Source organism: Orussus abietinus, unplaced genomic scaffold, assembly GCF_000612105.2.
Source record: "Orussus abietinus isolate OABI.00-Male unplaced genomic scaffold, Oabi_2.0 scaffold113, whole genome shotgun sequence".
Taxonomy (NCBI): Eukaryota; Metazoa; Arthropoda; class Insecta; order Hymenoptera; family Orussidae; genus Orussus; species Orussus abietinus.
Window position 1 is genome coordinate 218,951 of NW_019394853.1, and position 15,124 is coordinate 234,074.

Here is a 15,124-nt window from a genome sequence, read left to right on the forward strand (position 1 = left end):
GAAATGCACGCGAAGGGTGAATATCAATTTTTCATTCCGTGCAAGAGGTCGGAAAAAAAATCCTCAAACTGGTAACCCATACAAAACTCGACAACTAAAGTGACTTAGGACCTCTTCTTCGTCATAAAAAAAATCCCAAATCCACCCTAACTCTTCAAGATCAATTTAAGGTACCGAAGCCCATTCAGAAAATCGAGAGAAAAAAGATCCCCTCACCACCCTGTTCTTGTCTCTATTTTCCGTGATCAAATAAGGAATTCCGCGGCAACCTAAACAATCGAAATGACGAAATGAACATTGCCGAAATGAGCCCTAATTTCGGGGGCGCGGAAATTCCGCGCGGTTTATCTCGTCCTCGGGTCGCGGAATTACCGTCTCCGTCTCGTTCGAGCTTCGAAACTCGACGAAGTTACGTGTCATCGTAATTTTCGGGACCGACTTCTCGACGCAGTTTCCCGTGGGGGTGGAGCTCTTAATAAGATTGAGGCCAAAGAGCATCAGCAGTTTCGCTACTAATGCGCCGGACAAACTCAAACTGTAATTGCACTCGAGCCAAGGAATACATCATCCGGAGTTCGGCGCACTTCATCCCCCGAGAAACGAGCCTCCCTAATGGAAAATGTTCCCGCGATTATTTCGTCGCGACTTCCCCAAAAGGAAACCAGGAAAAATCGAGGACCTCGAGTCCGTAAGTGGAGCACATTGCGATCGGCACTTCTCTACCGCAAGAAATCCATTAGGAAGATGGAAAAAGAAAAGGATGTACATTCCGGAAAATGCGCAGGACGAACTGCGGCATTGCACTTCTTAAGGTGAAGTGAAACACGTCGAGGAACTTGATCGACGTCGATAAAGAAGATTTTTCTAAATGCCTACGTTGCCGACGTTGGTTTTTATATTGACAGCTGTGTCGAATTATATTGGATATTGTACCAAATGGCATACTCCACCTGTCGTCTTCGTACAATAAATATCAAGAAATGGAAGTAAAACTCCAGAAATGCCCTGGATTCGTGGTTTCTGAGGCCCTAATTGACTGCAGAGGGACCCCCTGCGCCATCTGTGATTTTCAGGTCAATTAAATTTTCACTCCGAGACCTCGTATTACCATCGTTTTAGCATAGAAGCGCATACAACACTTTTTTTGCCCTTATCCCGTTCATATGCGAGTTTATCGATTACCAGAGTGTTCTAAATTGTTGTAAAATTGTCCTGACCCTTTCGATTTTCATATCAGAGCCTTCGATAATTGTATATTGATCGAAATATGAGAGCTCGACGCCATTTTGGTTCTGGTCTGGGCTGAGTTCAAAAATTTTGTTGAAAAATCCAAATTTTGAATGTGTCAGGACAATTCTTAGATGATCAGGAGTGATGTGTCAAAGTTTCGGACAGTTTGGTCTAATACCCTTAAAAAAAAGTGTTGTATTCGAATCGACTGATTTGAAGGAGGTTTCACTTCACCTTAATCCTTTCAATTGTCCTTCGCTATATTGCAGGAAAGATCTGTGCTCGAAATGGGGATTTTGTCGGATTGTTCGAAAGGGGAGACATACATTTTCGAAAATCCGCAGGACGAAACAGGATAAGTGCAGCATTGCACTTATTGATCCTTTCAATTTTCCTTCGCTATATCGCCCTTTTCGAATTTCCGGGGAAATTCTAAACTCGCGGTCTAGGGGAAGGAATATATGAAGGTGGGGTGGAGGGATGAATTTATTGCCGATTTAATTTGATCGAAGTCGAGGATTATAGTTTCCCCGTTCCGTGTATTATGAAATGGCGGAGATCCTGCATATTATTGCGGAGGAGCAATTTCCCGAGAATCGGCGATTAAGCGTCGAGATTTTAATTGGAAATGATTTTTCATGCCCTCGAGGGATTTCGTTTGTGCCTTTAATAGGCTCATTTTTATTTCCGGACCCGAAGACGATGAAAAAAGAAAATGTATCCTGTAAGCGCCCTTTCGTTCAGTACTTCATATTTCGAATTTAATAATATACTAATAGTTCATAGTATTCCCAGTATAAATTATTTTGTGGAAATATTATTTATACCGATTTTTAATTTCACTTTATAATCCCCATGATGAGTTATCTTCATAAACGTCCTCTTCTATTAACATTGAATAATTTCCCTTTCGTTCAGAACTTCATATTTCGAATTTAATAATATACTAATAGTTCATAGTATTCCCATTATTTATACCGATTTTTAGTTTCACTTTATAATCCCCATGATGTTATCTTCGTAAACGTCCTCTTCTATTAACATTGAATAATTTCCCTTTCGTTCAGAACTTCATATTTCGAATTTAATAATATACTAATAGTTCATAGTATTCCCAGTATAAATTATTTTGTCGAAATATTATTTATACCGATTTTTAGTTTCACTTTATAATCCCGATGATCTTATCTTCGTAAACGTCCTCTTCTATTAACGTTAAATAATTTTCATGAAGTGCTGGTCTTTATTTTAGAGTTCGAGGAGCGTATCCTGGAAATCGGTCCTGCTTTTACGCAAGTTCATTTAAGAATTCATGGTAGTAGCGGAGAAGTTCCTTTCGAATCATGTCGCAATATATATAGGTGCATATATATACATCTGGGAGTCCCTTTAGAAATTCCGATTTCGATAGAATATACAGCTCTTCCTTCCTCGCCCGCGGTCTCCTCGAAAATCCCATTTGGAGGCAATCGATCGTCTTCTCCACTTTCTTCCATTTTCCGACCCCGATACGCGACCTCCCCCTTAATGCCTTCCATTATTGCATGAAAATTCAATGTCCCATTGGAGTAACCGATAGAGCATGGTCTCCCATAAACAAATAAGTCTACCACTTCGAGATTAAAGCGCCCCCCAAATGGCGCCATTTTGCAATACACTCTAGAAAATAAAAATGAAACGCAACATGCACGGATTACTTTAACCCTTCGACTACTAAGAGTGCCTAAAGGCGCCCGCCGTTTGGTCCAATATTCCCTGCACGGTCAGACGAATTTCGCCCATATGTCGAAATGGCTCCGCATTCAAAGGGTTAACTTTACAAAATAAAAACAACCACTCATCTCATATGCAAAACCACGCTGGGCGATTAACTCGAAAATAAAAAAGAAACCCCCTGAAGGATTAACCGCAGGAAAAGAAAACACAACATCCCCCGGTTATTTAACCCTCGTAAAATAAAAATCGCCCCTCGTCGCATATGCAGGACCACGCGCCGGTAATAAGGTTTCCCCTGAGTTTGATTTATCTCTCGCGATTATAAATAGTGGGCGAACTTTGGTGAATTTATAACCATTAACGTCGCAGCCTGCCCGGTGGGTACTTTACCTACGTGCCCACTTATAAGCACCCCTGGACCCGGAAAGTAGAGTCGCCGAAACCCTCTCCGGCTGGATTCAGGTGGGCGAGCCAACTTGAAATTGCCCCCCGAAACTTTCGTCGCCCCTTTCACGACGCGCATAACTCAGGATCCCGAGTCCTGTCTGGCTGAAGTTCGTCCTGGCTCGTCCTGGTTTGTTCTGCCTGGCTCTGGTTCGTCCTGGCTGGTCTGGATCCGTCCTGGTTCGTTTTGGCTCGTTGTACTCGTTTTTGGTCCTGGTTCGTCCTGCTTCGTCCTGGTTGGTCCTGGTTCGTCCTGGCTGGTCTGGACCCGTCCTGGTTCGTCCTGGTTTGTTCTGCCTGGCTCTGGTTCGTCCTGGCTGGTCTGGACCCGTTCTGGTTCGTTTTGGCTCATTGTACTCGTTTTTGGTCCTGGTTCGTCCTGATTCGTCCTGGTTCGTTCTGGTCCATTCTGGCTTGATGTGGCTCGTTCTGGTTTGTACCAGCTCTTTTTAACTCATCCTCGTTCACTCTGGTTCATTCTAGTTCATCCTAGTACATTTCGATTCATTCTGGCACGTCCTAGTTCGTCCTGCTTCGTCCTGGTCCATTCTAGCTTGATGTAGCTCGTTCCCGTTTGTTCCAGCTCTTTCTAACTCATCCTCGTTCACTCTGGTTCATTATAGTTCATCCTAGTTCATTTCGATTCATTCTGGCACGTCCTAGTTCGTCCTGGACCAGGAATCGTTCCATTCTGCACGGCTATCTCGCATTCGGCGACCCGGGATCCTCTGATCCCGAGGTTTCATGGGCCCATGGTTCCGCACTTCGATGGATTTCCATGTCACCGGATTCAATTTTTCACTGCACGCGAATCTGCAACTACGTGGGAGCAGTTGCACCCCGAAATGGTCCTCTCGCGTTTCCGAGCTCTGCCTGACCGATTGCCAGTCGTTTCGCACCCTTCGAACCGGTACCATCCCCCTGCTAAACTACCCCTAGCTTCCTCGACTTCTTTCCCACTTTTTCCGAATCGGTGGATTTTATTCCAGTACCATTGCCAAGTTAGAAATTTCTATTTTTATGTTCGCTACTTGGCAATTTGAAAAATTCGTTCATAAAAATATAATGCTTCTTCTTGTGAATTTCCAAAACTTCCCGACAGATTTCTGGTCGTTTTGCATCCCCTGCTAAACTACCCCTAGTTTCCCCAACTTCTTTTCGAATTTTATTTGAGTACCATTGTCAAGTTAGAAATTTCTATTTTTATGTGCGCTACTTGGGAATTTGAAAAATTCGTTCATAAAAATATAATGCTTCTTCTTGTGAATTTCCAAAACTTCCCGACAGATTTCTGGTCGTTTTGCACCCCCTGCTAAACTACCCCTAGTTTTTTCCAACTTCTTTTCGAATTTTATTCCAGTACTATTGTCAAGTTAGAAATTTCTATCTTTATGTTCGCTACTTGGTAATTTGCAAAATTCGTTCATAAAAATATAATGCTTGTTCTTGTGAATTTCCAAAACTTCCCGACAGATTTCTGGTCGTTTTGCACCCCCTGCTAAACTACCCCTAGTTTTCCCAACTTCTTTTCGAATGTTTCCGAATCGGAGAATTTTATTCGAGTACCATTGTCAAGTTAGAAATTTCTATTTTTATGTTCGCTACTTGGTAATTTGAAAAATTCGTTCATAAAAATATAATGCTTCTTCTTGTGAATTTTCAAAACTTCCCTGACAGATTTCTGGTCGTTTTGCATCCCCTAGTTTTCCCAACTTCTTTTCGAATTTTCCCTATCAGAGAATTTTATTCGAGTACCATTATCGAGTTGTAAATTTCTGTTATCACGGTTAACAAATGGAGGGTGAAAATGTATTATTCCAAGTGGTCGAAATTTGGGGGGAGTTTTTCCTAGAGAAAGGCTTCCCTAATCCTTGGAAACAAGAGCAAGATCGTTCGGAACCCTTCCCGAGAAATTATCCCCCACTTCCCACCACTTTTCGGCTTATTCGATTATTCGCCCCGTCCTTAGGGACCTCCCCTCCCTCGTCCTGATCCGTTCCCTCAGGACCTCCTTATCACCAGGAACCTATCGAATAGGAGCGTTTTCCCGGGTCCTTCGCCCTCCCTATCACTTACTACGTGGGAATACTCATAAAGCCGCTCAGAAATCCTCTTTTCCAGCTTTGATAGGAGTTATCATCCCCTTTTCTTCCCGAAACCAAAACTCGAACTACTGGCGATGTATCGCTATTCGCCGAAATATAATAATGGCCACCGAGAGTTTGATCGTAACGAAAGTAATGGCTTTTCAAGTGCGAAAGTCCCTACTCGAAAAGGCCATTATTTCGGTTACGACCTGACAATTTTATTCCCGTTTATTCATTACCTCTCGACCGGCAAATGTCGATATTCGACGGAATATCTGCCGCGAAGTGACCACTTAAAAAACAGTATCATTAATTACTCCAAAACGGCGTCAAAATCAGAATATCAATTTAGTGACAATTTTTATGCCGCTTATTATTCCCATTTCATGACACATCGTTATTACGCTTATGCATTTTGGAGCACCTACTAAAATTTCTAAAACTTGTAGAAGAAGTATGCTCAAAGAAATTATTTTGGTACCGGTCGTGAAAATCCAGTAAATCAAAAATTATAAATAATATATATAATTATTATAAATAATTTCAATGAATCCAACGATTAATAAAGAAAATATAAGTGTGGCGTAAATAGTGCGGTATAAAAAATATAAGTAGGCGGAATCAATGGACGCGCGGTTTTATCGGCGAATTTTCTTTTTTCCCATTTTCTGCTTAACTTTAAAAAATATGAAAATTAATGGGAACGCAAGAAGAAAGGCGAAAGTCGAGCTCCCTAATCGGGGGAAATCATGAAAGTTCTTTAATGACTCTTTTCTTTTTTTTTTTCTTCTTATTTTCACGTCGTTTATTTCGAGGACACCGATTTCGCCTTTGCGGAATTTTTACCCTCGGGAAGGATTCCGCAATTCCGCCGCGGAATCGCGCCGATCCTTGACGTCTCCGCCGGGGAACGTAACGATCCTTTCGTAGCTGAAGTTTCTCAAAGTTGGAAACGTGGCTTTATGAAATCATAAAGGAGAACGTCTTGCGATGAGTTGCTAATGTCGACCTCTCGGAGACGACGTTCACAGGTTCGCCAAGTTTTCGCTCTTCAGGGTCGCGGACTTTTTAATAAAGTACTTGTACTTGAATAAATCTGTAAATAAAATTAATCCATTGGGAAATCAACTCGCGTGCGAATATTTTTTTTTTTTTCTGTATTCTTCATTCCAGTTCTGCTACTTCAGTTGTTCCAAATGCCACCTCGTTGTATTAAGAAAGAAATAATGATAAATAATGAATAATTAAAAGTTGGGCGTAATTTTTTCATCAATTCCAGTTATAAATTTTAAACTTGAACGCTGAAAACAGTTCCTAGTGAAAATTATTAGAGTTCATAATTAGTAGAAAATTATTGCAATATGGTAGGTTTTTCACCGTTTTAACGTGAAATTTCAGTTTCTTTTAAGAACCCGATTTTCGAGTTCGTTCAACTTTTGCATGCGAAATTCACAATTTTGTTGACTAACGACGCAACTTCGCAACAATGTATGATTTTTCATGCGAAACTGTTCGCATGAAAAATCACGTTCTCACAGGGTGTAAATAGAAATGAATAGAGATAGAAATTAAAAATGGGCGCATAATTTTTTCATCAATTCCAATTATAAATTTTAAACTTGAACGCTGAAAACAGTACCTAGTGAAAATTATTAGAGTTCATAATTAGTAGAAAATGGTTGCAATATTATAGGTTTTTCACCGTTTTAACGTGAAATTTCAGTTTCTTTTAAGAACCCGTTTTTCGAGTTCGTTCAACTTTTGCATGCGAAATTCACAATTTCGTTGACTAACGACGCAACTTCGCAACAATGTATGATTTTTCATGCGAAACTGTTCGCATGAAAAATCACGTTCTCACAGGGTGCAAATAGAAATGAATAGAGATAGAAATTAAAAATGGGCGCAATTTACCCGGGAGTAGAAACGGTTTGTAAAGTGTCTGGAAACTGTTTCCATCGACAGTTTTGAAGGTGCAATTACAATTGCACGTTCCTCGCAGTGGGTTTAACAAGGACGCGGCGACGCTTCTCGTCAAAGTAGGCAGTCGTCCTCTTGTTATCCCACCCTCGTTCCCCGCCAGAGACAAATACCTCAGTTTCCGTGGAGAGTTTCCAGCTCTCTAACTAAACAGTAAGTTCATGCTCCCGGAGCATTTCCCCGAGGAATGGGACTCGAAAAGCCGTATGAATATCGCACATCGAGCTAACTTTTCCGGGAACGTTTCTCGATTCCGCGCTCGGCATTTCCTGGGGTCGAAACTGGCGGAAAATCAAAACGCGACCGAGTTTTCCAGGGAAAGTTAAGGCGGAATTATTTTCTAAAATCGTAAAAATCCCCCCTCTTCCCCCTCTCGAGAAGCTTTCCTCCACATTTCGAGAAGAAGTCCTCAGGATTTATGAAAACGACGACCATTCTCCGCCCCCCATCTATTTGTCTAATTTACGTTCTTCGAAATTCAATTTTTCCCCGAATGGGGAGATAAAGTTTCATTTCCCTCTTTTCTTTTTTAACCCTGAAATCAATCACTGCCGCATTGTCTCTTTGTGCCGTTCCCTCGCATTCGATGTTCCACCATTTTCGCGTGCCTCCCTTTCAGCAATTTCGGAATTTAATCGGTTTTCGGAATTAAACCGCCGTCCGGAAACCCGGGAATTTTGTCGAGAATCGTAAAAATCATCCCTTATCAATTCTCTACCCCTTTACGCCTTATCGAGACACGCCTCGAGATGAACTCTTCAGAATTTCGGAAAACCACCCTCTGTAGAGTCTCCTAATTTGCATATTTGAAAATTCGATTTCGCCTCGGAGCGCTCATCCATCCGGGCGGTGGAGTTCTCTTTTTTTCATTTTCAACCCAGAAATTACTTCTGCATTGTCTCTTTGCGCCTCTTTTTCTCTCTCGTCGTGCATTTTCGGGCGTAACGTGAATCGGCCCTTTCCGCAATTTCGGAATTTAATCGATTTCGGAATTAAACCCGCGACTGGGTACTGCAGTAGAGTGGAATGCCATCCCGTTCGATCCTTTTCCGAGTCCTTCCTTTTTCATTCGGCGCGAAATCTTTCGGCTTGTAACAAGTTGCAATTAGTTCCGGTTCTGCAACGGCCGATCGGTCTTCGTTCCGGTTCGGCAGGAAGTCCGGTCTCCGAAACCCCCGGAAATGGCCAATCGGGCTGCTTGCTTCAAGATGGATGCACTGGGTGAAAATTAACAGGGTGCTCCGGTTAATTCCCTCCGGATCCTGGGAAATCCCCTCGTTCTTTCTGATCTTACGTTTCAAATTACGTTTCATTCATGCTTCATCTCTTTCTCCAGGTCCCGAAACGTTGTCTTCCAAATACAGAATTTTCAGAATTTCTGATCTTACGTTTCAAATTCCGTTTCATCCCTGCTTCATCTCTTTCTCCAGGTCCTGAAACGTTGTCCTGTAAATACAGAATTTCCCGAATTTCTGACCTTACATTTCATGATTCCGTTTCATCCCTGCTTCATCTCTTTCTCCAGGTCCCGAAACGCTGCCTTCCAAATACAGAATTTCCCGAATTTCTGATCCTACGTTTCAAATTCCGTTTCATCCCCGCTTCATCTCTTTCTCCAAGTCCCGAAACGTTGTCTTCCAAATACAGAATTTTCCGAATTTCTGATCTTACGTTTCAACTTCCGTTTCATCCCTGCTTCATCGCTTTCTCCAGGTCCCGAAACGCTGCCTTCCAAGTACAGAATTTCCCGAATTTCTGATCTTACATTTCATGATCCACTTAATTCCGAATCGCTTTTTCACATATTCTCTCCTTACCTCCGGACATTAGATTTCCCGAAGCATTTAATTTCCACCTCTTCGTCCCTTTCCCCGCCTTTCCAGCATATTATTTCCCACCATTCATAACATTTAATAATTTCTTTCCCTCGTACATACCATGTCATGAGGTATTTAATCCCCATGTCGTTTCACCCCCTTTTCCGCGATTCCCCCCCCTTCCTAGCGCATCGTTCCCTGAAATACCTTTTTTTTTTAATTTCTTTTCGCACAGTATGCAGTCATTGTCGAGAGGCATTTAATTCCCACCGTTGTTCGCCTCGCGGATCTCCCACAACTTCTGGCCCGGGTTAATTCCCCGTGGCCGGTTCCCCGGGTGAACAATTTGGAGAACTGGGGCACAACGGGATCCTCGAAACGCCATTTTGGGCTCGATGCTCGATTTAATTCATTCCTGGGCCCGACTCGACTCGGGTCTCCGAGTCGATTCTTCGGGAAGTGGGGCTTCCACTTCAGGGCCCACTTCGTTTCCTCTCTTCCTGCCTCGGCACTTCATCCGCCAAACCCATTATCTCGTAAGATATTGAATTACGTAGCACCACTTCCGCCTCTCCGGTGCACCCCTCCGGTATTACCCCTCCCCCGGGTGGCTGGCTCTAGTCCTCTTATTCCCTGAATTTGCATACCCCACCCCGAACCCGGTAAATATACACACATGTACTCGTCATTGATAACGCAATGCAATTATTAAGAGGATATGAACGGCGCTGAGAAATTTAATCGGCCTCGATAAAGTGAAATTCATCTATACGCTTTTTGACGGTAATGAATCGGTACTCTTATTCCCTGAATTTGCATCCCCCACCCCGAACCCGGTAAATATACACGCGTGTACTCGTCATTGATAACGCAATGCAATTATTAAGAGGATATGAACGGCGCTGAGAAATTTAATCGGCCTCGATAAAGTGAAATTCATCTATACGCTTTTTGACGGTAATGAATCGGTACTCTTATTCCCTGAATTTGCATCCCCCACCCCGAACCCGGTAAATGTACACGCGTGTACCCATCTACCGGCAAATATACGCACATGTACTCGTCATTGATAACGCAATGCAATTATTACGAGGTCTCGGAGTGAAAATTTAATTGACCTGGAAATCACAGATGGCGCAGGGGGTCCCTCCGCAGTCAATTAGGGCCCCAGAAGGCACGAATCCAGAGGATTTCTGGAGTTTTACTTCGAATTCCTGATAATTATTGTACGAAAACGACAGGTGGAATATGCCATTTGGTACAATACACAATACAATTCGACCCAGCTGTCGATATAAAAACCAACGTCGGGAACGTAGGCATTTAGAAGAATCTTCTTTATCGACGTTGATCAAGTTCCTCGACGTGTTTCACTTCACCTTAACGCGCGCCGCTCCGAAAGGCCGTAACGATTTGAACAATGGCGCGGGGGTGGAATTCAAATCCGGGGTGTGGATTTTTTAACGTCAACCTGACAAAACAACTCGTTACGCCGGTTTAACTCCGGGGATGAATTCGTTTGTTTGGCCCTGCCAGAATTTCCAGCCCTTGTTTCGGAGCCGAGGAAACTTCGCCCCGCTGAGACGTCGTTTACGCCGTCTTCTTCTTGTCGAGGAAGAATGCATCTCGGGGTGCATCCGACGACTTAACCCCGTAGCCGAAACTTCGCCGAAACTCCGGCCCTCCAGCAATGCGCGTCTCTAATTTCCTGGGCATAATTCGGATGACGCGCCTCGTCGGGGAACGTCGCGATGCGCCCGGAAGTGCAACTGCATCCGGAGATGCGGATGCACCGGGAGGGCGCGACCCGACTAAGTAACCTATGCTGTGTACCTAAGGTCGGTTTAGTACGACCGTGAGATCGTGCCTGGATTAAACGTCGATTTCCGAAGCCCCGGATCGGGCTGAAATGCACTTTGCGATGCATGCGCAAGGAAATTCTCTGATTTGTATAGATACCGATATGCAACCTGCATTCTATGCATACATCTGGTGATACTTCGCGGATTAATTTATTTCTCCACCTTTCCATTGATAATTATATATCAAATTTCGAGTCTGTGAATTCACTTGTGATGCACTTTCTGATGACTAGTACTCTCTGACAAATACGTCGATATGCAACTTGCACTCGATGCAATCGTGAAATCATATCCCTGATAATGCATAACTGCCATACATATCATATTTCTCTAAAACCGCAAGCGAATTAAACGGAAGATATATATAAAGCTGAAATTGCCAGTTTAGCACAATTCAATAAAATTTGTTGCTAATTTATTGCAACAAGAAACAAATTATTTGCTCTTATACTTTTCTGAAAAATAGTGGCGATGTCAGCTTTGTATAAAGCTAGCACTGCCACGAAAAGAAAAAATTATTAAGTAAATGTTATTCAATGAATTGTATAAGAGAATTTATTGCAAATTAATTGCTCGCAGAAAAACCAAATTTCAATTTTTTTGCTCACCCCTAAAGGGGTGAATCGCCACCCCTAGGGATGATCGCAGGACCGAAACATGGAATGCATGGGAGAATCGAACGATTTCTTCACGTGGAAATTAATTGCTAATTAATTGTTCCGAGAAGAACCAATATCATCGTAAAAATAGAATTTTCAAACCTACATTAATTAGCGATTAAATCCCACGTGAAGAAATAGTTCGATTCTTCCATTTTTTATGTGGCCATGCTGAGCAAAAAAATTGACATTTGATTTTTCTGCGAGCAATTAATTAGCAATAAATTCTGGTATATAATTAATCGATGAACATTTACTTAATAATTGTTTTTTATTGTGGCAATGCTAGCTTTATCAACAAATTTTATTGAATTGTGCTAAAGTGGCAATTCCAGCTGTATATACATCGTTGGAAGTTCCTTACGAGAAACCACCCTGCACTTCTAGATGCACTAAAAAAGAAAATGTCTCCTCGCGCAATTACACTGTATAATACTGAAAAAAAATGTCCAGAGTCCCCTAAACGAATTTTTTCTTTTCTTCCTCCGTGCGCAATTGCAAGTGCAATGTGACATGCTGACTTATTATCGGCAGACCGGAATCACGGCGGTATTTTCCTGAAATAATACTTATGGCATTCCGCATGCGATTTCGGACGGACTGGACTTTATTTCCCGGCACGTCGGCACGCACGCAATGCACCCGTGTAATGCACCCGTGCACCGGCACGCGTGATCCGATATTGCCGTGCATTTCCCGGTGCATATCTCAATGCAATTCACGATTCGCGGGAATGCGACAGGGTCCTTTCCTATTTTTTTTTATTATTCCCCTTTCCAACCCCTTTCGGTCCCCCGTGAATTCATTCGGTCGAGAGTTTTTTAATAAAGCCGCGGACACGCGCCCCCGTAAATAACCAGAAATTACCACGGTGTCGCATAACTTTTTTCCTTTCACTGCCACTACCTGTAGACGACTAAGTGTCTCCTGAGAAAATCCACACGGATGCTAAATGCAACTGCATACAAAATGAATTGCTCCAGAAGAGTGCACTTGGTTGCAGAGGATGCACCCTCTGAAAATGCATTTTTTTTTCTTTTTTTTTCTTGTTAAGTTTGGATATCTTATAAATTCCCTAGGAGGTTCTTACGTGACGATCTATCATTCAGATTACGAATTCCTCCTGATTACAATTTTTAATCATTTTTTTTCAATTATTTTCTATTTATGTTGCAGGTATTACTTGGCCACGACGGAAGACGACCCTGCATTGCAACATTTATACCGATTGTCATTGGGGGATCCAGACAGCAAACCTGAATGCTTAAGCTGCTACATTAAAAACAAATCAGACGGATCCTATTGTTTATACAATTCCGCAAAATTCTCCCTCGACAACTCGTACTTCGTCCTGACGTGCGCTGGACCCGGCGTTCCGGAAATCTCGATCTACAATGAGGTAAATAATTATTTATTTATCCCACGGTTTATATATTTTATATCTCCTCCCTGCAAACATCGGCAATAATGCGGTCAATACCTTTTTTATTTCCCTAGTGGTTAATTTATCGAGTAATCTATTTTTTATCGAATTTACTAGTGCCTTCGAGAGTGTAATAAATTCATTCGCTGTTTTTTTTTTTTCTTTTTTAAATAAAATATATGAAATGTATGAAATTTAGGAATTTCGTCGAGGGTCCGAAAACATGCAGTACTTGATACAAGGTATCCATTTTATGCAGGAAATTCGAGAAATGGGAAATCCTGGGTAAATTAAAAAATTCAAAGACCGCTCCTCATCAGTGGAAAAGAGAGTTCGGAGGAAAGGGCACAAAGATGCAGGCTTTAACATTGTACTTCTTCTTTGGAGACGCTTTATTTCGGACGGGATGGAAGGCAGCTTTGAAGAATTCGAGAAAAGTGGAAAAAGTTCCGAATGACCTGGTGCAGTCTGCGAGACAGGGCGGGGAGGCGAAAAAAGGAACGGAAGATCCCAGAGCTATTTTAATATCCTACTTCTCCTTTATCACCCACTTTGGCACAGGTGGTTAGTAGGGGTAATTAGTTTCAGGCCCGGAGTTTCAGTAGGAAATAAAACAGAGAAAGAGGACGCGTATAGGGAGCACGTCGGACTGTGAGCAATTTCCCGAGGACCTTTCATAAAATCTTCCGACTCCGTCCATTGACACCTCTGCTTTATCTCAGAGCAGATTTCCCAACGTGCCGAAAAGAAAAATTCGTCCGGTAAAAAAATTCATTCGATCATTTCATCCAAAATGAATGACCGATCTCAGAACACGTTTCGATTGCTAACGAAAAAAAATTGCCAACCCCTTCTAAATAGTCAGATTTTGGAAATACCTAATTGCCGTGGGAAATCCTTTGATAGTATCGAAGAACATTTTTTTCCCCATTTTTCCTGACTTTTGAGGAAATATTCCCGAGATGAAAAGAAACTGACGAAACATTCACGAATCGATACGAATGGCGGAATAGGCGAGGAACAATGACGCCGTCAACTGGTGATTAATCATTCGTATAATTAATCGTCCAATATGGCGCGATGCTCGGGAAGGATTCGGCTTCTAAAAAACGATCGCTCGATATAATGACAAATAACTGGGAATTTTGTTCCCAGGGATCGAAGAGGTATTCCTGGAGTAAAAAGAGTCCCTCGAAATTGCTTCGATGCTTGCACGTTCAATATCCAGAGGAATGACCTTTTTTTAAATTTAATTCAATATACAAAAATTATAGATTTTTTTTTTTATCAAATTCATAAAATTACAGGAGTAGACGTGACGTAGTTCTATAAAAAATTGCCTATCATTTGAGCACCCCGACATTCGCGACCGATTTTCAAACCGAATAAAATTGCAAATTTTTATGCCACTTAATATTTTACATACTTTAATTTAATGCTCTCAGAAACGGATTTTTTAATCAAATTCATAAGATGATCTGCATAACAGGCGTGACATAGTTTCCTCAAAAATTGACTATCTAATAACTGCACCGTAAACGTAACCTACCCCAACATTTGCGACCGATTTTTCAACTTAATTATATTGCCAATCTGTATCGGCTGCTGCATATGCATGCCATTTGAAATGCATCGAGCAGCCATTGGCATCGTATTTTCAGGTCTACTGTATTTTTTGCCCATCCAGGGAATTTTCGAAAAAAAAAAAATCCCGCTTCGCCTCCGCGGAATAAAAAATCGGGATTAATAAAAAAAAATTGGACCCAGAAATGTTATCAACTCGTCAAAGGGTTGGATTTTTCACGGCTAGGAAATTGGAGTGATAAAGTGAAATTCTTGATTTCGTCTTTCCTGAAGAAAAAAATTCATCGAACCAAAGAAATATATTTTCAATTGAAAGAATTAT

General features: G+C 41.8%; 1 protein-coding gene across 1 annotated transcript in view; it reads left to right on the plus strand.

The window, feature by feature from the left end:
- Nucleotides 1-15,124, plus strand: part of LOC105700093 (venom dipeptidyl peptidase 4) — a 236,569-nt gene that overhangs the window by 199,734 nt on the left and 21,711 nt on the right. The window contains exon 12 of the mRNA XM_023433347.1: nucleotides 12,972-13,194. Within this exon, the coding sequence (XP_023289115.1) occupies nucleotides 12,972-13,194 (223 nt within the window). The remainder of the gene's footprint in view (nucleotides 1-12,971; nucleotides 13,195-15,124) is intronic.